At 38.7% G+C, this 25800-nt stretch overlaps 1 protein-coding gene across 1 annotated transcript; it reads right to left on the reverse strand.

The window, feature by feature from the left end:
* Positions 1-1399: 1399 nt before the first annotated feature.
* CDC37L1 (cell division cycle 37 like 1, HSP90 cochaperone) lies at positions 1400-25709 on the reverse strand. The gene is made up of 7 exons (XM_036101249.2): positions 25405-25709; positions 20668-20949; positions 17968-18061; positions 10139-10254; positions 9663-9785; positions 6266-6430; positions 1400-1952 (listed from the first exon to the last, which is right to left on the reverse strand). The coding sequence occupies exons 1-7, from the start codon at positions 25534-25536 to the stop codon at positions 1851-1853; spliced, it is 1014 nt and encodes a 337-aa protein (XP_035957142.2). The 5' UTR covers positions 25537-25709; the 3' UTR covers positions 1400-1850.
* Between the last annotated feature and the right edge of the window lie 91 nt (positions 25710-25800).

Here is a 25800-nt window from a genome sequence, read left to right on the forward strand (position 1 = left end):
CCCTTCAGTAGTTTACTCAGTTTGTTGGTCATCTCTTTCCTCCCAGTACTTGGTCATTAACACCTCTAACTTAAAGAAGGCTAAGGAGATTCAAAACAATTTGGGTGCTTCCAGGCAGATCCTGAGGAAAGGTGAAGCTGAGGAATGGGAGGTAATGGCTCAAGTAACATTTCTGTGACATCAGGAATTTCCAGTCTCTATTTGACAGGAAAGGAAAAACAAGAGCTTACTCTAGAACAGGAAAACAAAACAAAAACAACCTTCTATAACTAGGTCATTAGTTTAAAAAAAAATTACAGGCTGATGAATACTACCATATAAATTAGTCAAACATTTTATTATAGAGTATATATTTTTATCAAAAGCACAAAAAGTTTTATTCTGAAAACCAGGAAGATTGTGATGTTACAGAAGTATGATTCAATAATTCCAGTCCATTTCTATGGGTATCACGTGCCTTATCACCTCAGTTAACACAAGGTGCAAATGAGGCCACGGTCACAGGTCTGATCACCATATGGGTCCCTTAGCATTATTTGGTTTCTCAAATTGAGACATGTACTCCCAATCCCAGTCAGCCTGTCTTCCAAATGTGTGCTGCTTCTCTCAACGGGACTGAGCCAGAGACTATACCCAGTGCACACCAAAGCCCATGTTCCCCTAAGTCAGAAGATGAATCCTCAATAATAAGAACAGCATAATTAGCTATGTCATCTAATTCCAAGTGAATACTCAAATACCCTGGCACATCTGAAATGAATTCTAAGGAAGTAGTAAAGCTCAGAAGCATTCTATGGTAACTGACCTAAGGACAGAAATGACAAATGTAGTAAAAGCCATTACCAACAAGGATCACCAAATTCTTAGAAGGAGTTGGCAGCTCGAGGCAGTTAGGTCTTCCAAGATTTCTCCTGCCTTTTAAAAAAGTCCTTGGGCTACATGAGAATGAAACAAACAACCATGATTTAAAAAATCAGATTATTCTTCCTGTTTGTTCTTACAGGCCATTAGTATTCTTTTAAAACTTGCTCCCTGAGAGATCCCAGACTACGTCAAGTAAAGAAATTAAGAGTGAGCTTGAACTTGATCTTATTAAAAAAAAATCTATATTAGTTTTATCACTTTTTATATTACTATAACCCTTAATACTGAAAAGTCAACAGGGTAAAATTAACTTCTAAGTAATGCAGTTTTAAGAATACATAGGGGATAAAGTCAGTTTCTATATAAAAATGAGATTATAGTCAAGGATTTAACTGATGGTGTCGAAAATACAAATGTAATATTATTTTAAAGGGAAGGACTTTGTTTTAATTTTTACCACCCAGCTTATTTAGTAGATTATTAACTACTAATTTATTGCTTTTACTATGATGCAACACCAGACCTGACAGCGAAATTTGCAGTAGGATACAAGTACATTTTTATCTTTAATCATTTTTGTAGAGTAGGACATGTACATATCCACATAAAAAGAGACTGTAGCAGATGCCTCCTAGAATCAACCAGTTCTTGTAAACATTGCATTTGTGCAGATTTTCATACTCTGATTCCAAAACTGAGAACAATAAGATTAAAGGCAAATTTAGTAGCCAAAAAAAAAAAAAAAAAGTCCAGTTTGACTTCCTACAACATACGGTACCACTCCTCTCTTCCAAAAAAAAAAAAAAAAATCAAAAAACCTAGCAGCACATAAAAAAAATTTTACAAAACGTTTCAGTACTCTTTTTTCCCCTCCCATCAAAACCGAACAAAAATAAAGTGCAGCACCCATAAAAGTGTCAAGAAAATAGCCAAGTTCTTCCTTTCTTGTAACAAAATAGCACTTGGCCTCAGCAGTCTTAACCAAATCATACAGTGTCCATCATTTTGGATTCATCATCTTCTTTATGTACCACTGAGTTTAAACTGCAAAGAGCTGTATTGACAGAATACTGAAGATAATCTGGATTCTGGGGAAAAAAAAAAAAGAATATAGGGAAGAAACAATGGATGATAACAGTTTTATGCCAGTGTACGCAACTACATACTCAGTTTCACACAGTCTATTTCTCTGCAGCGTAGTACAAGTAAAGTAGGTGGGAAAGAAAATGGACTCTGAATTCAAAATTGGGTTGAAACCCAAGTAGATAAAGAAAATAGACTGGACCACTTAATCCAAAGAGGATGTGACAAAGACAGATATATGTAAAAAACAGAACTGTAATAAACACTAACTTTTTCTCCCTTTTAACAAAACTTGCTATTTAAATTATTTAATCATATAAGGGTACATCTTCCATGTAATTCTATGTACAAAGCTATTGACAATTTAAAAGATAAATATGGCTTTAAGTTGGCAATGTGTTTTAAAGATTACTATCTAATTACCACAGTAAATATTAAAAATGCAAAACACTTGAATAAGGAAAAAAATGCATTTACCAAGTAAAAATGATAGCTACCTTCAGAGTCTATTTTGGTTTTTCAAAGGTTAAAAACAAACTCAAATGAGAAACTATTAATCTTTTGAGAGGTATGTAGATCCATATTTTAAAAATTGGGAATAAAAGAACATTTTAATTTGGATTTTGCTTATTTTTTATTTTATTTTATTTCATTTTTTAAAAGATTTTATTTATTTGACAGAGAGAGACACAGCGAGAGAGGAACAAAAGCAGGGGGATTGGGAGAGGGAGAAGCAGGCTTCCTGCCGAGCCCGGAGCCCAATGTGAGGCTCGATCCCAGGACTCTGGGATCATGACCTGGGCCGAGGGCAGACGCTTAACGACTGAGCCACCCAGGTGCCCCGGATTTTATTTTTTAAACTCATAAATATCCTATCTGTATATTTCTAAAGCTAGTAAGAAAACCTTATTCAATAAATGCAAAAATAAAACTATTATTTATTAAAGCACCATGACTAAGAACATTAACCCTTAAGACCCAGGACCTTAGGAAATTCTTCCCTAAGAATTCAATTTTGTCTCTTCAGTTGTTCTGAGTATCTGCTAGCTACTCAGAGTTTTACCACCGTTATCACCTGGTTTCATTTGTTTTTGTTTATTTTATTTCATGAACACCAATGAGGAAAATAGTCCAAACGGGCTAGATGTCTTAAACTTTCCCATCCCGTAGGGAGGCATGGTTTTCAAGATTCTTTTTTAATAAAGTACAGTACGTTGTGATCCCATTACCTGTAAAAGTCAAGAAGCCAGCCAGAAGCCAGATCATCTCCCACCAAGTCTTGAGGACGGCAGTAGTACCAACAACTGACTGGGGTCTGGACACTGCAGCAATCTGGACCTCAGTTCTAATCCTGCCTCGACCACCTAACGTAGTGCAGTCCTTACAGAGAAAACTACTCATCACAATTTAATAAAATTAAAAGCTGGTCTATAGGATAAACCTAAGGTAACTGTTACAACACCTCTGTCCAAGAGGCCTTGGTTTAGTTCTCTCAAAACTAAGGATGATGGTATTTGCTTATTTCACAAGATTATTGTCAACTGAAAAAATAAAAGCTGAAGTGTTATGCCAGTTTAAGTTTTATAAAAAATTATTAAGCTCTCATTATCCCATTCTCCAAAGAAACAGAGCGCTAAGACCTTTTCTGACAATGCAAGCCCAATTCCAAGGCCTTCAGAACAGAGCTTACAATTTCTCTACCAAGACTGGACTGGAGTCCTCCAGAACTCATCATCCATCTCCCTGAGAACTGTAAGACCTCATCATGGAGAGACTTAAAAAAACAAAAAGCAATCAACATACCTAACCTAATCTACACTTAAATTCTACTGACTACCCCATATTTTCATCTAGTAGCATTCTCAACACATTTCTCATCCCAGTGACTAGTCTCTGTAAGAGCACGACTATGTCTCCCGTCCTGTTTCTAGCATATGATTCAACAACAATCTTAGTGCGGGTGAAGGAGTAGTGAAGTAGGATAGAAATCCAGGACTGGAGTATTGGCCACGTCATCAGACAAACTGCTTAACCTCCCTGAGCTTAAACTCCCTGAGTTTATTCATCCATAAAAATGAATGAAAATGAATCACAGGGCTTTTGAGAAGATGAAATGAAACAACATATGAAAGTGTTTTGCAATCTATAAACTGATATATAAAAATGGGATATAATTATTATGATACGCTTTTCTCCCCAAAGCTTCCCATCACCCAGTCTACAGTCCTTCTGGGCATCTAGCTGAAATTTTATCCAGCCCTTCTCTCCCTCAGGAGGACTAGACCAGGATGCTCAACTTCTCCAACCATGAGGAATGAGCCCAAATGAACGAAGTCTGAACAATCCTGATAATATCAGCAACTTTAAAGTGTCCAAACTGTATAGCCCCAGCCCCCCATCTCGCCAAGGGAGGCCAAGTAGCAGACTCGGCAGCTATCTGATACGTGCAGTAAGAACTTACTTCTCTCAAACTAGAAGCAACTTGTTGATAATACAGGCCCCTTAGGATACTTTAATGTGTATCTTTTCCCTCTTATGTTTAGAACCAATAACATCCTTCTAAGTCTCTTTTTTCCTTTGTTTTCATTATGTGATATCTTAATTATAGGTTTATATATTGGACATGACAGTGTCTTACAGTCATAAAATTCCCTTGGAAAGACTACTTCCCTGTGGGCTAGTTCTCAAAGAATGGAAAAGAAAATCATTACTATATTTAAAGAGCATTAAGAGATACTCTGTAGGGGGCGCCTGGGTGGCTCAGTCATTAAGCATCCGCCTTCGGCTCAGGTCATGATCCCAGGGTCCTGGGATGGAGCCCCGCATCGGGCTCCCTGCTCGGCGGGAAGCCTGCCTCTCCCTCTCCCACTCCCCCGCTTGTGTTCCTGTTCTCGCTATCTGTCAAATAAATAAACAAAATCTTAAAAAAAATAGAGAGATACTCCGTAGAACAAATGGAGGGGGAAAATTACTTATATATGTAACTGAGGGGAAATATTACTAATTATGTAAAAATCAAGACCTTGATTATTTCTATCCTTGAGAATTAGTATTTTTGGCTGAGTTGAATATTATCAATTGCTTTCCTTAACTGTCGCTTTGGCCTATGACTTACGTAACTGAAATGGTGAAATTATAGAGACATAAGGTGTAGATATTGAAAATCTCAATCCTACCACTTTATGAGATTTAAAACTACAGGGCTTTCCTCACACTGTCTTCTGAATGAGTCTGCCCTTTTTACTGTGTAGGCAACAGACTGAACTGGCTAAAGCTGGTCTTAGAATCTTGGGGCCTGGAAATGAGAGATGACTGGGCTCAATTAAAATGCTACTAAAATCAACATGGGCAGCAACTTTCTAGTGGTAACTTAAATCTTCTGACAGAAATCCTTTCATGCTAGAAACACAGCTTTATCTAGATCTCACAGCAGAGGCTCAAAAGGTTAGTGAACATTACTAGCAAGAGCAGCTTAGCAGAAGGTGCATTAATGTATTAAAAATGTTACCTCTGGCAGGCAACACCAACATTTCATAAGATAATACTAAATAAACTCATGGAACAAATCACCTTGGTTGCCACTTGGATGTATGCTCTGAAGCTAATTCATCCTAAGAAATTCTTTTTTTTTTTTCTTAAGATTTTTTTTATTTAAGAGCGAGCACCCATGTGAGCGTGCAGTGGGTTGGGCGGGGGGCAGAGAGAGAGAGGGAGAGAGAAAAACTTTAGCAGACTCCACGCTGACACTGGGCTCGATCCCATGACCCCAAGATCATGACCCAAGCCAAAACCAAGAGTTGGGCACTCATCTGACTGCCCCAACCCAGGCACCCCAATCCCAAGAAATTCTTAACAGTACAGTTTGCTGAGAATGAGATGTTCCTCAGGAGCCATCTTAAAAAGTTTATGATTGAGATGATCAATAGGTAACACCTGCCCTTAAGAGTGCTTAGGTACAACTCACTCTTCTATATTTAAAGGAGTAGAATCTGGTGTCTCTCTAAATACCCAAGAGATGGAAGAGATTTAATGCCAAAACATGGCATGAAATGAAAGAGTTATCTTCTGAGGCGAGAATATTTAGGGACGCCTGGGTGGCCCAGCTGGTTAAGCGTCTGCTTTCGGCTCAGGTCATGATCCCAGAGTCCTGGGATCGAGTCCCACATCAGGCTCCCTGCTCAGCAGGGAGTCTGCTTCTCCCTCTCCCTGCTCTGCCTGCCGCTCCCCCCTTCCTTGTGGGCATGCTCTCTCTCTCTCTCTAACAAATAAATAAATGTTTAAAAACAAAACAAAACAAAAATTTACTTTTCCAACTTACCTCTGGTAAGGATTCTAACAAACCTATAGATCCCACACCATAATGGGGAACATGATTCTGAACTGTCACAGGTTGAAAACTTGGTGATTGAGAATAAAGTCGGACTCTTGACTTGAAAGCTTCAAGTTCATTTTTGAATGCTTCAAAATAACCTTCTTCCTCTGCCTGGAAAACACACAAAACAAAGACTCTGTTTTTCAAGACTTCCAGACCACAGAGTAAATTCTAACAAACATATCAGATCTGAAGTGGAGGAAGTAAAGATAAGATGAATAGTTTAAATGTACGTAGACACCACCAAGATCCCTATCAGGCTTGTGAAAACTACCTGTTTTACAGGAATATTAATGATTGGTTTGCTCCATTTCCCTCTACACCAGTAAAACATACACACACACACACACACACACACACACAAATACGTATGTATACACACAAATATAACAAAAGTAGGAATTCTCCGTATTTCTCTTTCTTGACAGGATCCAAAATAATTCTCATTTAACCTCTCACATTGCCAAGCAACCACCAAGGGATATTCTTTAAACCTTCTAATTCTCCATCAATTAATGATAGGGCACTGTTAGCTGTTTCTGTAAATCTCCAGCTCTATACTCCCTATTTGTAAAACAATGAAAACCAAATAAAATTCAACATTCAATTCCATTCTGGAAGTTCCTTAGTGTTTTAGTGAAGCAAATACCTTTTCAACATTATGGAGAGAAAAAAGTATAATGAGTATTATGTTGCAGGAGGGGACCTTCCTCCAATGATGTATGACATAATCAAGATTTTTTTTTTTTTCTTTAAAGATTTTATGTATTTATTTGAGAGAGAGAATGACAGAGAGAGAGAGAGAGAGAGCATGAGAAGGGAGAGGGTAGAGGGAGAAGCAGGTTCCCCGCCGAGCAGGGAGCCCGACTCGGGACTCGATCCCGGGACTCCACGTTCATGACCTAAGCCGAAGGCAGTCGCTTAACCAACTGAGCCACCCAGGGGCCCCACAATCAAGATTCTTGATGTAAAACACCCAATTGGCAGTAGCCTCCACTTAGGTTTCCTCTGCAGATAAGGAATGACACAGTACTTATCCTATGCTAGGACTTTAGGCTTTAAGTTCAGGTGATGGAAGAGATTTTGTCAAAATCTCATTCCATAATATCACTGGGCCCATTTGTGTGGAAAACTATTTTTTCTTTAATGTAGTTTAGGTTATGTAATCAATTAAAACCTGTGAGTTATTTAGTTATTAACATCAATATCTATACAAATCACACAGACAATATTCTGTGCTGCCATTCTACCTTTTTATGAATTTAGCAATCATTTCCTTAATTATATTATAGCATTTCACTTTAATCAATATATGGTACTTGCAGAGACACACAGGATATTAGCCTTCATATCCAGAAGTAATCCTTCTCAAATGGTTATGCAACAAACCATGAGAGGAGCCAAGTGGCGCGGCTGCTGGCTTCACTGCATGCCAAAGGTCTGGGGATTGAGAGCTAGAGAGATGTGACTAATTTTTGCTTTAAGTAACCTATTCTCTATGCTAATTTCCTAACTTGTAAAATAGAAATAATAACCCTCATAAAATCGTATGAGGATTTAATGACTTAATCTATGTAGAGTGCTTAGAATAGTACCTGGCACAAAGTAGTAAGTACCATGAAAGTTAGTTATTCCTTAATTTTAAAAAATTATTATTAAGAACAAAATGCGGGCGCCTGGGTGGCTCAGTTCGTTAGGCGACTGCCTTCGGCTCAGGTCATGATCCTGGAGTCCCTGGATCGAGTCCCGCATCGGGCTCCCTGCTCGGCAAGGAGTCTGCTTCTCCCTCTGACCCTAACCCCTCTCATGTGCTCTCTCTCATTCTCTCTCTCTCAAATAAATAAATAAAATCTTTAAAAAAAAAAAAAGAACAAAATGCTAAGATTAAAGACTTTTCAGTTCTATTTTGACAAAGTAAATTTCAAAGACTAGACATAGGTTGGCTATGTTCCATTATCCTATTAATAAGCACTAGTTCAAACATATCCAATCATGTAAGGTGAAGAACAAAGTATGGTTTTTATTATGCCTGTGTGTCAAGTGAACATTTAGAATAGTCATTAGAAGCCTAACTAAAACACCAACTCAATCATTTACTCATTAAAACTCTTACTGTTTTGGGAAAATTTCCTAAATGGCTGCACTTTAGAAGCATTTAAAGCACTTAAGGTAGGGCTACTATCAACCTGATGTATTTTTTAAAATTTAATACATTTAACTTAATACATTTTTTTCCTCTTTATAAAAGGGAATATGTTCATTGTAGTATATATAAAATAAAATGGAAATCATGTGTAATTCTACCACCCAAGAATAATCAAAGTTAAACTTCTGGTATATTTCCTTCTAACGTCTAACTGTGTATGCTGAAATGAATCATATATATAAAAAAACATGTAAAATACCTATGTAGTTTACTGGACAAAACCCGACTATGTACCCATAGAAATTAGGAAATGGATCATTACTAGCTTCTTACAAATCAGTTCCCAAGAGCGTTTCTTCTCCCTTCTCTGAGGTTACTTTCTTCTTAAAAGTCACTCCTTTGCCTCTTCAGTTTTACTGCTTACTTATGTCCCTTCAACTATATATTGTTTAGTTCTGCTTGTTTTGCAACTTTATAAAGAATATAGAATATGTTTTAAAAGCTACTGGATATATCATTCTGTGACTTGTTTTTTTCCCACACTCTTGTTTTTTCATTCACACTAATGCTGGTTAATATTTACCCAAATGAATATCCCATTCATTCTACTGTCAACAGACACCTGGGTTGCTCCCAGGCTTTTTGCAATTATGAACAATTCTACTGTGAACATTATGGTATGTGGTGCACGTGTATAAGAGCTTCTCAAGGGCAGCAGTTCTCAAACTTCAGGGTCTCAGGACTCCCTTCACACTGTTGAAAACTGCTGAGGAAACTAAAGAGCTCCTGATTATATGGGCTATTATGTGCCAATGTTCACTGTGTTAGAAAGTAAAACCCAGGAATTTGAAAAATATTATCTAAAATATAACAACAAACCCATTACATGTTAACATTTATAACAAAAAATATTTAGTGACAAGTCTGGTTTAACAGAAGACAGCTGGATTCACACATCTGCTTCTGTATCAAATAACATCTTCGTGTTGCTATGAAAACAGCTTTGACTCAAGGCCTCCTGAAACCAAGTCTTGAAGACCGTTGGGTGTCCTGGACCACATGCTGAGAAATCTGTTCTCTAGTATATATACCTCTGGAGAATTTCTGGCTGGACTGGCTGCCTTTGATGTAGATGGACCAAAGAGGTCTCAGCTAAAGCTTAATCTTCCCATTTAAAAATATTAAATAGTTACTTACTTTGGCTTTCTGGAAAAATAAACGAAAACACCCTCTTGGATCCACATTACAGTTTTTGGCCATTTCCATAATAAACTGCATTACAACAGCCTGATGTGCTATTTGTTCCATTAGAGCCCCTTTCTGAAAATAGACAGATTAAAATTATGAGAAATACCTCTGGAAATTTAATATTGTGATTACTATTTGGATTTTAAAACATGATTTTCCAATAGGTTAAAAAAGAAAAGGGTTTATAGTATGTGGGAACAAGAGAAATGAGGCGGCAAAGAAAGCACACTGGAGAAAAGTCTCCATATGCTAACTAAAACAACTAAAAACATTCCCACAGTAAACTCAAGTAGATCTAAAAACAAAAAAATTATTAATTCCATTTAATAACCTTCCTGCTTTCATTTAAAGTAACATAAAAGACAAAACAAAAAAGTAAATCAGAATTCCACTAAGGTTCCAGAAACTCAAGGTTCACACAATACCTGCTCAGCTTCTAGATGAAAACACCATAAAATAAGATATTTAGCAGTCTCTTCACATACAAGGTATGGATGGTCAGATAAAAATCTCTGACTATCATCCCATCGACTCAACATACCTGTAAAAAAAAGAATTAAACCACAACTGTCAAATACTCTTATAAACAAAGAAACTGGTATTTTAAATGATTCTCTTTAAAGACAATTCATATTACCACAGCAATTTGTTAATGGTAAAAGAGCAAATGAGAGGGATAAAACTCTTCATTTATTTATTTTTTTTAAAAGACTTTACCTATTTATTTGAGAGAGAGAGCACGCGTGCACATATGAGTGGGGTGAGAGGCAGAGGGAGAAGCAGACTCCCTGCATGGGGCTCCAGGATCATGACCTGAGCCGAAGGTCGTAGACGCTTAATGGCTGAGCCACCCAGGTGCTGCGATAAAACTCTTTTATAGCAATACCAATATATTGGAAATAGCTTCCCAAGTTCACAAAAAGTTTAATTCAGATAATTAGGTTAAAGTAAGGTGACTGGTATAAAGCCAAAAAACCCTCCATCTGGGAAATGCCTGAAGTTCCAGGCAAATTGAGATGACTGGTCATCCTATGCTGAACTGAGTACAAATGATTTCAAGAGACTCAGTATTATTTACTCACAGAATACAAATTTTTCTACTAGAAAGATGGCAAAGAGGGGCACCTGGGTGGCTCAGTCGGTTGAGTATCTGCCTTCAGCTCGGGTCATGATCTTGGGGTCCTGGGATCGAGCCCCACATTGGGCTCCTTGCTCCCCGCTTCTCCCTCTCCTCCCCGCTTGTACTCTCTCACTGTCTCTCCTTCTCTCTCTCTAATAAATAAAATCTTAAAAAAAAAAAAAAGATGGCAAAGAAAGCAAAACCTCAAGAAACTGTATTTAGCAAATGCTTAATAAAACAGAAAAACCACATTATCTCTAATTTATTTAAAAATATCTAAGATGATATGGTCAGACGCTGACAGCATGGAAAACCAATCCAGGAGTATTTTTTTTTTTTTTTTTTTAAGATTTTATTTATTTATTTGAGAGAGAGAGAATGAGAGACAGAGAGCATGAGAGGGAGGAGGGTCAGAGGGAGAAGCAGACTCCCCGCTGAGCAGGGAGCCCGATGCGGGACTCGATCCCGGGACTCCAGGATCATGACCTGAGCCGAAGGCAGTCGCTCAACCAACTGAGCCACCCAGGCGCCCCCAATCCAGGAGTATTATAACAGTAAATATACTTTAACCATTTCAGTCATGTAAATCATTTAGGAGTATTTATAACACAGAAACAAAATCAGTTAAGCATACTTGAAGGCAGATACCATTTGCTTCAAAATATCAAGCTAATCCAAATACTACTAAAGGTCTATCTTGATCTTTATCCAAATTAGTAAGAAATCTGGTGAAAAAGTCAATGCCATCATGGAACCAGCAAAGTGCTCAGCTTTTAATTTTGTACAGTAAGCCTTACGCTTGAACAAATTAACTACGTTAGCTTTAGACCCTTAAGACTCATCCACGGGCACCGGGGTGGTTCAGTTGGTTAAGTGTTTGCCTTCGGCTCAGGTCATGATCCCGGGGTCCTGGGATTGAGCCCCACATCAGGCTCCCTGCTCAGCGGGGAGTCTGCTTCTCCCTCTCCCTCTGCCCCTGCTTGTGCTCTCTCTAATAGATAAATAAAATCGTAAAAAAAAAAAAAAAAAGACTCATCCAAAGAAGTCTGTATGTCACTGAATCATTATGGAAATTTTATAAGGTGGTCTCAACAGTTTGGCAGTAAAGCTTTCCTCTAGACACAAACTGAACTTCTATTAAAGTTCCGTATTAGAACACAAATAAGAACAAAACTGAGGACGAATGTCTTACTGAGAAATACACATTTAGCAACACATGGGAATCAACTGAAAATAAATTAATTTCCTCATTTAAAAAAAAGGAGGGAGTAAGCATTTTAGCATATTCACATAAGGAGTTTTACAAGCTTTATAAAGTATTTCCCCAACACTTTGGATACAGTGATTAGGGCATTTTAAATTCTGAGAACAATGATTTTGAAAGTTACTTAAAACTACTCCTCAAGGTATACTTAAAAAGTCTAATAACTTTGGGCGCCTGGGTGGCTCAGATGGTTAAGCGTCTGCCTTCGGCTCAGGTCATGATCCCAGGGTCCTGGGATCGAGTCCCGCATCGGGCTCCTTGCTCAGCGGGGAGCCTGCTTCTCCCTCTCCCTCTGCTTGTTCTCTCTCCGTCTCTCTCGCAAATGAATAAAAAAAAAAAAAAAAAAAAAAAGTCTAATAACTTTTAGGGGTCAGATCTAAAGAAGGCATAATCTTTCTTTCTTACACCTGAAGCCATAAAATAAATCCTATGAAGCAGTTTTGCATTAGCTTTGTTATACTCCCGAAGAGGTAGTATTTCCAATTCTATCCACCATCCAGAGAGAGAGCATTGCTTCTGTTTACTTCTCCATGGCAGCATCATGACTTACTGAGGCACCAAAATCCTATCTATTTTGGTTTCTTTTACAGGAAGGATAATATGAAATGGTTAGTGACACTTATAGGGATCATGAGGAAGGGTATCATTAAATGTTACAATTTTTAAACTATCCATTTAATACCTAAGACAAAATTAATACCTGAAGTTGACCACAGCTTTTCTTTATCTGAGAAATACCTGTCATCACTTGATTTCAAAAATGCATTATCAATTATGAAATTGACGTTAGGTTACAGGTAGTCCACACACACCTATGTGAAAACAGTGTGGGATCTTATGAACAAAATACTTAAAGATAATCAGTGGCTTTAGTGGAACAGAACATAGCTGAAATTACTAATGTTATTTTGGAATTTGTAAACAAACTTACAAACAAGTAGAGAGTAGCACAATCCAGCATGGCGACTAAGCAAGCCACCTCTGGAAACCAACTGCGTAGGTCCGAAAACTGGCCTCACCGCTTACCGTAGAGACATGCCTTGCCTGTCTCTATGCCTCCCTTTCCTCTTCTGTAAAATAAGGCTAATAACAGTATCTCACTCAGAGGGTTTCTGTGAGAATTAAATGAGTTAATACACATAAAGCACTTGGGACAGTGCCTGACGAGAGTAAATATTAGGTAGTATCAACACAAAAGGGAGTAATTCATTCTTTCATTAAATATTAAATACTTTGGTTAAGATTAATCTAGTCATTTCAACTAGCCAACCAATCTCTGAATGCTTGAAAAACCTGACTTTGACAAATTAAAATTTTTTAATTATGTGCTTTCACCTATGTATTTTCCTCAACATCTAAATCCCAATCCATCCATTGGCTCTCAGTATTCCACCTAATTCCCGAAATGGTCCTCCAATACACATTGTTACTGATTTCCCTTTCTTCTTTGCATTATACTTACAGAGTAATAGATTTGAATCCTTTAAATTATACTAATCATTTTAATGTCTCTACCTGCTAAAAAATCTCCCAAAAAGGTTGTAAATTTTTCTTTTTCTTTTTTTTTAAAGATTTTTATTTATTTATTTGACAGAGAAAGAGAGAGAGACAACGAGAGAGGGAACACAGCAGGGGGAGTGGGAGAGGGAGAAGCAGGCTTCCCGCTGAGCAGGGAGCCCGATGCGGGGCTCGATCCCAGGACCCTGGGACCATGACCTGAGCCGAAGGCAGATGCTTAACGACTGAGCCACCCAGGCGCCCCAAGGTTGTACATTTCTGAATGAAAGATAAATGACCTCTTTTTCTGTATTTCTGTAGTCCCAGGGCTCCTGTGTTTCCAATCACCTACCACCAGACAACTATTTCTACCTACATGCTTGCACATAAACTCATCTTATTTGAAACTAAACCCATTTTTCTTTCCCTGCCATCTATGGTGCTTCCTAGGCTCCATGTCACCCACTCAAAAATTCTAGAAATTCCTCTAGACATTTCCATTCTTCCCCCATCAAACTGATCAAGTACTGTGCTTATACTATTATAAACTGTTAATACAGTTTATAATAAAATCAATAAATTTTCCAATGTTAAGCCATCCTTGAATTCTTAGGATAAACCCTTTAAAATATTTTTTTCATATTATAAAAATAATGTATATTCATTGTGAAGAATTTGAAAAATCCAGAAAAATCATCTGCAATCCTTCAAGAGAAAATTAATGTTAACACTTTAATGTATTTCTTTCTGGGCTTATTTTTTAATGACTTAAACAAAATTAGAATCCTATCATACATATTAATTTTCTATTCATTTCACTCCACATTCTACTCAGGAGTACTTTATAATGTGTTTTTGAAAAGCAATATGTATGTGCTTACACTGAGGAGACTGAATATCCACCTTCCATACAAATGAGAAAGATCCATCATAGTATTTATGCAAACATTTATAGCTTTCGATAAAATTTCCAGTGACAACACCCTACAGACTCAAAAATGTTAAATCATAGCTAACTTTGGCTGGAAGTGAACCAATGATGTGCCATGAAAAACTATGCTAGATCATCAAAAAGCCACTCTGATGATCACAAAGAAAGTGATGTCAAAGATGCATATGACATTGAATAAAACTTTTGTGAAATTTTTTTTGTTTAAAGATTTTATTTATTTATTTGTCAGAGAGAGAGCGTGCACAAGCAGGGGCAGCGGCAGGCAGAGGGAGAGGGAGAAGCAGACTCCCCGCAGAGCAAGGGGGCCCAATGTGGGACTCGATCCCAGGACCCTGGGATCATGACCCGAGCTGAAGGCAGCCGCTTAACTGACTGAGCCACCCAGGCGTCCCAACTTTTGTGAAATTTAAAGGAAAACAGACTTTGTTGCTAAATTGCTATTTTATATTTATAAAACATGAATTAACCAAAGTAAATAAATTAAATACAAATGTAAGGGGGGAAAAAAATCAAGATTTCATTGCTTCAAAATACTCCATGGTATGATCGTACCATTTATCATTAAATGATAAAGTCCACCTAATTATAAGAGCAAAAATAACGTAAGACAGTCAACAAATACCATAACGGAAATGTTAATGTTAAGTACACTTGAAACCACAGAGAAGTCCTGGTATTGAGCCCCTGGAGCCCTTCACAGCCCCCTACGTATCAGGCCCATGTCTTCCAAGAGTCTGGAATGAACCCAAGTTTGAAAAGCCTCCAGTCGGAAGCTTTAATTACAGCTGCTCTTCCAGATGTGTTTACTTCAAAGAAGTATATCACTGTAGTCATAATTCTGACAAATGCTTCCCCCCCCCCCCCCGCTTTACCGCAATAAGCATATAACACCAGAAACATTTCCTTCCACCCAGCAGGAACAGCATTAAACTTTCACTATCTTGCCTAAGGTCTCTGTTAGCTCTATGCCACAATTTAGTCCACAGGGACTTTCATCATCTCATCATCCTGCACAATTACCAGCCGGCCCACTTCATACTGATGGAACCTGGTGAGCAGGAAGTAGCAGGTATCCAGATGTCCTGATAAGATACACACATGCCAGAAAGTGGGGGAAAAAACACATAAAAATTTGGGAGCCTACTACCTTAGTAAAATTTCTGGGGATGCAAGGAGCTGTGGCAAGTAGGGTATCTCCTCCAAAGGAAAAAGCCAGTGTACATTTCCATTAAGAAATAGGTACAATGTGAATCTGGGAGTAGCTATCAGGTCTGGTTGGCTTTGAAGACAGTAAGGCTCTGGTTAGTATTACAGGATGAGACACTGGAAGCCCCCAACACGCAATGGCAAAAACACTGCTTATTAATCACCTGTGGATGTCAAGTCAGCCTTTTCCTCAGCCATCTCCCTGCTTGCAAAATATAAGCTCAGGGGCCATGGTGGCGACTTGAGATTATGCAGAGATTCAATGGCATGGGATCTCCCCATTAAGATATTCCAGTATAGCCTCTGAATGCCTAATTTGCCAGTAGCAGAAACCAGTGCTGAAAACTAAATATGGCACCAATATGCTGGACGGACCAGTCAACCATCAAGTAACAGACTGATTATCTTGGTCCCATTTCATCTTGTAGAGAGCAGTGGTTCCTCACTTGAACAAACCCATTCTAGATCTGGTGTTGCCCTCCCTTCTTGCCATGCTTCTACAAGTAATACATCTGTGATCTTACTAAATGAGTTATTTAGTACCATACCACAGTAGTTCTTGACCCAGAAATTCATTTTACAGCAAAAGACATGAAGACAACAGGCTCATGAAATTCACTGGTCTTATAAACATCACTACCAGAAGCAGGTTTTATGGAATGGTTAAATGTTTTATTGAAGACTTAAATATAGTTATCTGCCAGGTGGGTTACAACACCTTGTTGAGATTGGGTTATTTTCCCCACACAAAATTGTTTCTTATTGAGGCATTCAGTTTACAGCAAAAATGAGGGAACTGTTTTGCACCTACTAGGTTTCCCACAGCTCCAAAGCAACTAGCTTCCAGAATGCCAACTGGGTGACAACACCTTAAAGGATGCCATTCCACTAGATGCAGTGGAACACACAGGTCTAGGAAGCAAGGATTGCAGGTGGGAGTGGCAAATCACATTACCACAACTAAGACTCATTTCCAAAATGTTTAAAAGTGAACTTTGTTCATTTCTTCAGGTTCTATCCTTGAATTTGAATACAGTCTGCTTTCTTCTTTTAAAACAAGAAATATGAGAAAAATGAATCCTTTATGAATAAACTACATAAAAGGGGAAAAAATCTGAAGTACTATCCACCGTCTTAATAAAATTGAAGGATGAATGAAACTCTAAATACTTGGGGGGGGGAACACCACTGGAAATGTATTTCAAAATGCCACCTAATAAGCTTATTAACATACTACAAATAAAAACTATGTTTACCAAATTAACATATTACTTGGGATCAAAAAAATACGCCTTGAGCCTTAACCCCTAACATTTCCCAGTGGCATTTTGACCCCCACAGCACCACACTGCTTACCCAACACAGAATGTTGTTTCCTGACTCTGCCTTTGCACGCGATGCTGCTGCTCGCTTATCTATAGGGAGAACTCCTAGGTGTTCTTCATAATCTAGCTGAGATGTTCTCTCTTGTGGGAAGTCTTCACCACATCAACCCCCAGCTCACTGTCTTTCCCCAATAGAGAAAACTAATTTTCAGTACTTTGTATACGTATTTCTGTTACTATGTTTATCTGAATTGCAGTTGAAGGATCTGCAGGAATTATACAGGAACATATCCAAAACCTGAAAATAATGAATGCTAATCTTATAACCCTAAAATAATCAGATACCACGGAAGCAAAGAGGGAAAATGACAAAAGCAAAGACTCCTGGGGCAATGGAAAAAGGCTATGGAGTAAGCAAAGACTACGCCTTAGAGGGTAGCATTATATAATAATAGATTGAATTTTGCTTCTCTTCTCAATGTAGTTAACTGTCAGTCTATTTATGACCAAAAAACAGTTTAAAGCAAGAGCTATACAACTGTGCCAGAAGTAGCCACAAAACTGGAATTTTGCCATTTATCTTCTTTTTGGTCCCCATTTTATAAATACACTTTTTGTACACGTATTTATGATATCAAACACTTTATTTTTTTTTAAGATTTATTTATTTTACAGAGAGAGCGCAAGCAAGCAGGAGGGCAGAGGGAGAGGGGGAGAGAATCTCAAGAAGATTCCCTGCTAAGCGCGGAGCCCTACCCGGGGCTCAATCTTACGACCCCGAGATCATGACATGAGCCGAAATCAAGAGTCGGACTCTCAACCGACTGAGCCACCCAGGCGCCCCAATATCAAACACTTCATAAAAGAAGGAAACTAAGCAGTAGACTTACCGAAATGTCTGATTTTTTGTTCGTATTTCTGCATAAATGATTCTGATTTATCTTCATCTTCTATTTCTTTTCTTTTATCTTGATTAATAAAACTCTAAGAAAAAAATTCTTGAAGTTAAAATCAGATTTTATATTCACTGAATATTCTTTCTCAGATACTGAATGCCTAGCAATGCTTCCTATAGACACTATAAAAAGGTGGTATAGTATTATACTGATATTATATTATTAAATTTATCTGTTAAACTCCTTTAAAAAATTAAAAGTTTATTTTTTAAAATGGTACATGTGCAAAATTATAGAATTATTTTAGAAATCATACCAAAAAATCCAACTGCATTAAATAGAATTTCCCTATCAAAGTATAGAAAGATCCTTTACATGCATAATATGTATTTCACATTATTCATTTCCATTAAATATTTGCAACTCTAGCCTAATATTTGGAGTTCTTGCTGGAAATAAACTTAGACATTCAAAGTGTATAAACATATTTATTATAACTTCTTTGAAAAGACATAAACCTAAAATGGACCTTTGCTGTAAACTTTTCTTAGGAGAGGCCAGTTTGATTCTGAAATCAAGTACAGATTTCTATTAAGGAGGTGCTTATCTTCAGTTAATAAGCCATAAAGCAGACCAAGATGAAGTTTTTATCTAGCCAGAAAAACTGGCAGGACAGTTTCTCAGAACATTCTGTGATCGCATTTAAACCTTGTGATCATCACTGCCAAAAACAAAAAGCGCAAACTAGCTCTCTGCCAGTTTACAACTCAAAAGCACACAAGTTTATATATTTCAAAATAAAAACATTTCCTTTATATATCCTGCTATCTAGACCAGCACTGTCCAATAGAAACATAATCCAAGTCACAAATATAAAGTTTTGTATTAGCCACATTAAAAAGCAAAAAGAAACAGATGAAGTCAGTAACACATCTATTTAACCCAACATATCCAACATACGATCATTTCAACATGTAAGACAAAAAAAATTATTAATGAAATATTTTACTTTTTTTGGTGCTAAGTTATCGGAATCTGGTGTGTATTTTACACTTACAGCACATCTCAATTCGGACTAGCCACATTTCAAGCGCTCAATAGTACATGTGGCTAGTGGCTATCGAGTTGGACAGCGCAGATCTAGACCAGTCCTCTCAAGTCTCAAGCTCCCAGACAAAATCAATGTACGATTTTGAGCAAATGACTGGAACATAAAGATAATCCTAATTAATTTGTGGTATAAATGTAGGCTATGTTAGAACCTAAGTTAAAAAAAAAACAATTAAAAAAAAAACAACAAAATAAAAGCAGAGACGAATGAAAATATTTCCTTTGTGACCACTGTGTTAAGAGACATTAACTTTATAAAACAAAGAAACACCGCACTTTGACCATTCCCTCTGGAAGAAAAAAAAATATTTTAAGTAGTTATGGTGTATAAATGCAAACCAGAAATAAATGCCGAGAAGACACGCTCCTTAGAACAACATACACAGATACAGTGAATCATTCCGGTAAAGAATGATCTTGGGGTGTGTGTGGAAATAAATACACACTGGCACAAACACACAGGAAGTCTAGAAAGATACAACTCACTTTTAACAGTGGTTATCTCTGGGACTGAAACTGGAAGTGAAGGAAGCCTTTCAATTCTATTTTACATACTTGGTTTTTTTTATAGGAAGCATGCTGTACTCATAATTTTTCTCAATTTAATAAAGCACTGATGGAGCTAGTGCTGTTGTACATTTAACCTATGTGTATTTCTTGTTACTGTAGCAGAACTAGGGATGGTCCAGGGGAAGGAAACTGAAAGCGCTTAAGAGGATGGGTTGAGAGTGGATGCTAGGACAGAAACAAATAGTGTTAAGGACTGAGAAGTCTAGAGAGTAATGATGGTTAAAGGTAGAGTTAATGTGGACTTAGACAAGAAAGAGCAGTCTATCCCTGAAGCTTCGAGAGTTTAGTACAAACAGAAAGAAGTGTTACTTTACACATTAGTAAAAATGAATTTCATTGCCCATTTCTTCTTCAGATGCAACAGTCAAAGAATAAAGCCTACATAATCCAGTGAGAAATTGAACACTACTCTTAACAACTACTAACTTGGCAGAAGTGCTGTACTAGTCCATTCGGTGATGTTGGTAATGCTAAATCTGGATTATTACCTGAGGTTTACCAAATACATACTGGTAAGTAACAGTGAAAGACTCTATTTAATAAATCCAGTATCTACACATTAGTGTTACAAAACTGACAGCAAGCTGACAGCAACATCGGAAAGCTCTTGTAACGTCTGAGCTTTACCACATGCCTGGCCCTAACCTGTGGGGCTTTTAAGAAATTACCTCCGTCTTCATACTCACCCTATATTGTTGAAGAAACCGAGGCTTAGAGATGTCGAGTGACTTGCCCAAGGTGACAAAGCCAGCAGCATGGGACAAAGCTGAGCTCTGAGTCTGATTCCAGAGCCCACCTTACATCCAGTGTGCTATGCTACAGCCACGGACTTACATGAACGACCACCCACATTTGACACGACTGGGGATACAGGCTTCTCTAACACTTTTCATAAACTGTCAAAACTGAATACTGTGCATAGGTTCTGTTGCTTTGTTACCAAATATGCACAACTGGTTTGTACAAACACTTCCATTTTCTCTTCTCTCATTATAATCCAATAAAAAGTTGTACCTTGTTAAAAACATCCTTGCTAATGGCATCCATGTTCCACAGACACATTCTCTCTCTTTGTACTAGAGCTTCTTCTTTCTGCCGCCATTCTTCTTCACGTTGCCTTAGCTCTGACACTGCTGTTTGTGCTTTGGCATGTTCCTGATCCAAGGACTCAGAGTTATGCAGGGCTAAGCTACCAAGTTTTTGCTGAGCTTCAGCGAGATTCCATTTGCACGCCACAGAGCTCTTCACAAACTCTTTCTGCTTTTGACAAGCCAGTTCAATTCCATGGCTATACATCTGGATAAAAAACAACAGTGTAAGAAATGAAGAAGGCAAGGGGTATGTTTATGCAGCACAATTCAATTTTCTTTTAGTCAAGGATTGCTGTACAATATTTTTGGTACATATGCATTCTGCCTTCTGTATATGCAGTTATACTTTTATATTATAGGTCTTCTTTCATCAACTAGACTCTAAACACTTGTTTGTTAATCTATACCGCTCTCCGACAACTAACAGCAGCAAAAAGCCCGATAATTAGCACAATGTTCTGCCTATAGCTGGTGCTCAAGACACATTTGATTTACAGCTTCACAGTCCTAAAACAGCAGAATAATGAGAACAAAAGCTTCAATCTAATTCATCACCTTACAACTCAACATGCTGAAAACCAGATCTTTAGAGTTTTGTTCTGGAAGTTCCTCACTGCAAAGAACCTTTTATTTAGAAGTAATTACTTCTTGGTTTCTATTTTCCTTCTATATTATCCCAATCCCTGGTGATCTGAGAAGTTCTTATTTGGAAAATTTCTGTTTATAACTGAGTCGATCAGACAGACAGACATTCTTTAACTTAATCCTAATCAAAATAGGCAAAATTATAAAAAAAAAAAATTCCACCAAAAACTGGTCCATCCTGGTGACTGACTGTTTCAATCAAAAGCAACAGTAATCAGTTTTATCTAAAAAAAAAATTTTTTTTTAAGGTTTTTATTTATTTGACAGAGAGATAGAGAGAGAGCACAAGTAGGCCAAGTGGCAGGCAGAGGGCGAGGGAGAAGCAGGTTCTCCACTGAGCAGGGAGCCCGACGCAGGGCTCGCTCCCAGGACCCCGGGATCATGACCTGAGCCGAAGGCAGACGCTTAACCGACTGAGCCACCCAGGCGCCCCAGTAATTAGTTTTAATATTTACTAAACCACTACACTTACAGCACTGTGATGGGTGTTTAATTCCTTATATTCTTCAGCTCTATAAAACAAAAGCTGAAGGCACATCCTTTATGACTTCTCAGCCAAAATGCAGATCAATTTCAAACTAAGTATTCAGAACAATTTTACTTCAATCTGTTCCCTAATCTGCGTCACTACTCAAGCACTTATAATTTCATACCTCAATTATATATAGTCTTTCTCATCCCAAGTCATTCTCCACTCTACTAGACTTGGAGTAATTTCTCCAAAAAACAAATCTGATAATTTTACACATTCTTAGAGTCTTGGGGTAAAGCACAAATTCTGTGGCATGGTCCTTCATGATAAAGCACAAATTCTGTGGCATGGTCCTTCATGATCTCACTTCCTATTATCTCTCTAGACTCAGTTCTAGTTACTCTACTTGTTCGCTTATTCTTTCCATACCCCACTCCTTTCAATGTGGCAACCCCTATCCCCCAACTCCCATCCCCATTCCAGACTCTGGCATCACTTCCTTAAGTTTTCTCTAATCCCTTCCCTTCCCACTCAAGGTTTGCATACTTCTTAGCAGTGTTTTCACACAATATCGTGCTTATTTGTTTACTCAACCAGCAGCTTCTCGAGGGGCTAGAATTCCATAAATCTCAGATGCATAAATGATTCTCCACTTCTTGGAACAGACTAGTGGTGGCAAAGAATTCTGAGGCAAGTAGCATGAAAAGCCTCTACTTTTCAGCTGAGTTTAGATTTCTATTGTGGCAAATGTGGACACTGTTGCTATTCAGGTGATTTATTCATTTAGCAGGTCTGGAGCCCAGGTACCACAAGGTCCTAACCAACCAAGTAAAATATTTATTTTTATCTTTTGCTATCTTAGATAGGATCAAGAGTAACTGTAGCCTAGCTATACTTAAGAAGGGGCCAGGAAAAGGAGAATAATAAAACTATAAAATTTGTTTATTGTAAGACAAAGCTATACTAAGAAAGGCAATATGGACAAATGAAAATACCTTGCATTTTCAAAATTATGTGGGAAGAAATATTCATGTCTCAAATCAAACACAGAAATCTTATTTCTAAATTCTAAAAATGGTTCATGTTAAATTCTTCTCCACAGACTACACAGACAACATCTGGCCATTTGAGCAAACTATCCAACATATACTGAGATGATTAAGAAAAAAAAAAAAAGATCACATTTTACCTATGAACACATTGAGGTTTCAGAGGAACATTAAACATAATCATATTTTATTTTATTTTTTTAAAGATTTTACTTATTTATTTGACAGAGACAGACACAGTGAGAGAAGGGAACACAAGCAGAGGGAGTGTGAGAGGGAGAAGCAGGCTTCCCGCGGAGCAAGGAGCCCGATGCGGGGCTCGATCCCAGGACCCTGGGATCACGACCTGAGCCGAAGGCAGACGCTTAACGACTGAGCCACCCAGGCGCCTCTAAACATAATAATATTTTAATAAACATGAATTCAAAAAGGAACTGCTGGCATTAGGTTTACTAGTGTAACTTTACATTAAAAATGCTCGAACATGATCTCTAAATTCTGAGTTGCCTTTTACTTTAACTGGGTATCAGAACTATACATCACATACAACACTAAAATGTCTAGATTCCCCATGTCTGGTAAAATTAAACCAGAGCTGTTTTTGAAAGAAATTATAAAATGTTTATCATTTAATGAAGCATTTTATTCTTTCCAAATATTCCAATCCAAAAACTTAAGTCCTAAAGTCAGCAAGACAAGTAGTGGGTTATAAACACATGAACTAATTTAGGACTAGTAATCACTTTGCAAATTTTAACACCAAAGGTAGTGTCAGCCAGAGGGTTTTACATTACATCACAGGATGGGAAGTGCAGCAGGTAGGAAAAAACACTGTACTAGGAGTCAGAAGTGGGTTCTAGTTTTAATTCTGCCACTAACTAGCTATAGGATCTCTGAGAAATCATTTTTAATGAAGAAAATAAGCCTATTTGCTCATAAAATCACTTTCAGCTAAATAAGCTTACAATTCCAAGTGCACAAGTAAAAAATATACAGATCTTCAAAAGTTTGTTTGTTTATTTATTTATTTTAGTAATCTCTACACCCAACATGGGGCTCGAACCCAGGCCGCGGAGATCAAGAGTGGCATGCTCCTCCGACTTAGCCAGCTGGGTATTATCCAGCTTAGATATTTTCTAAGTTCAGTGTTTCTTTTAGGTTACTTTTGTGATTCAACCACAATGCATGGAAATTCTGGGGACCTCTTATTCTCTCCATATGCCTTCAAAACTGACAACAGCAGCTGCTGTTCATATTTTTTCCCTCCATAGCACATTCATTATATGCTCATATAACACATTTTGTATATAAAGATGACACTAGCGATCCATAATTAGGGGGTGACTACTGACCTGTCAACTCTCATTCTGGCCTCCTAAAAAATGTCTTGCACTTTCCCAGAGACTGGCTGGCCGAAGTACAGTCTATGGTTATGAAACAGCATTTTTCTCCGTGAAGCCAACTAACCCAGTGAGCTGGGCATAGGACCGATGGCCTTACACTTATTGGCAAACGATTTAAATAACTCACCTTCACCAACAGCTAGCAAGATGAGCCTAGAGAAAAACTGTTAATTCAGTTAAGCTCTTAGGTACCCCGTTTTGCAGGAAGCCTAGAAGGCAGAGAGACACCTATAACCCGTTTCACTTAACATGTTAGTGTTTAGTCTGTGTTCCTGAAATACACTTCCAAACACACTCAGATTAGGAGAAAAACCAGGACAAGGTGGTAAGAGTATGTAAGCACTCCCTAAGACAGGACCCAGAAAAATCCTAAATGGTGTGTCGTTTGGATAAGTTTCAGATGAAAGAAGGCTGGATTGAAAACCACAAGTAGCACCAAGAATCTGAGGAAGAAGTCTGAAGGAAAAGGCCAACGTGTGCCTGTATGTTGTCACTGGAAAATGATAAGAAGCAAAACTTAAAACATAACCGGACGGGAAAAATGGTCCCGTTCACGAGGCAGATTTACACCAGCATCCAAAGCGAGCTTTACAGAATTTATTCAGATGTCAGAAGTCAGTGAAATTGGATCCTAAATCTGCATAGAGTCAGGAGCTCCGTGAATTACTGAAATACAACCAACCATTCACTGTTCCTAACTATTAACCGTGCACAAGTATCAGAGCCTTCAGCAGAAAGACACGCACAAGGGGACAAAGGGTCAACGTTACAACGTTAGCCGCCCCAAATCTGGGTGCTGTCAGAAGCGGGGTGGGGGGGGGAGGGGGAGGAACGTCTTCCCAGGATGGGAAGGAATGAGCCAAGGTGAAAAGGTGTACGTGGAGGTGGAGGTTGGGAATATGTGGCCAGCCCCTCTCAGAAGCCCTCAGAAGACGCTACAATAGCCGTGGGATGAGCATCAAGCTCCGGACCCCCGGGAGTGAAATGGGGGCGCACAACAGGGCACAAGGAGGGGCGCAGAGACAGGGGACTCTGGGGGCCTGGCGACGGCACCTCCCCATCCCCCTCGCCAAACGCGGGACCCCTCTCACCTGCGCGCCGCCGCCCGGCAGCTGCGGGCAGCGGGGAGAACTGGGGGACACGTCCAAGTCACTCTCTTCCTCAGCCTCACCCTCGGCCCGACGGAGGCTCCAAGGTCCTGGCGGCGGCCACGGCTGCTCCATGTCCCGCGGCCCCCGGCCCTAGAACCTCCACTGCCAACCGACTTGGCGTGAGCGGAACCTGCTGCGCGGAGCCAGCCGCCCCAGCCGGCCGGGGCCGTTACCCAGAATCCCTCCGCTGGCCGCGATGCCGACGCACACCCCGCGCTAGCTGGGCCACAGACGGCGGAAGAAGACGGACTCGCTTGGCGACGTCACTTCCTGTTTGGGGGCGGGGTCGGGGAGGCTGGTCCCGGGGCCTGCGGGAAGGGGGTGGGTCTGGGGCTC

The sequence above is a fragment of the Halichoerus grypus genome, chromosome 14, assembly GCF_964656455.1.
Source record: "Halichoerus grypus chromosome 14, mHalGry1.hap1.1, whole genome shotgun sequence".
NCBI classification, from domain to species: Eukaryota; Metazoa; Chordata; class Mammalia; order Carnivora; family Phocidae; genus Halichoerus; species Halichoerus grypus.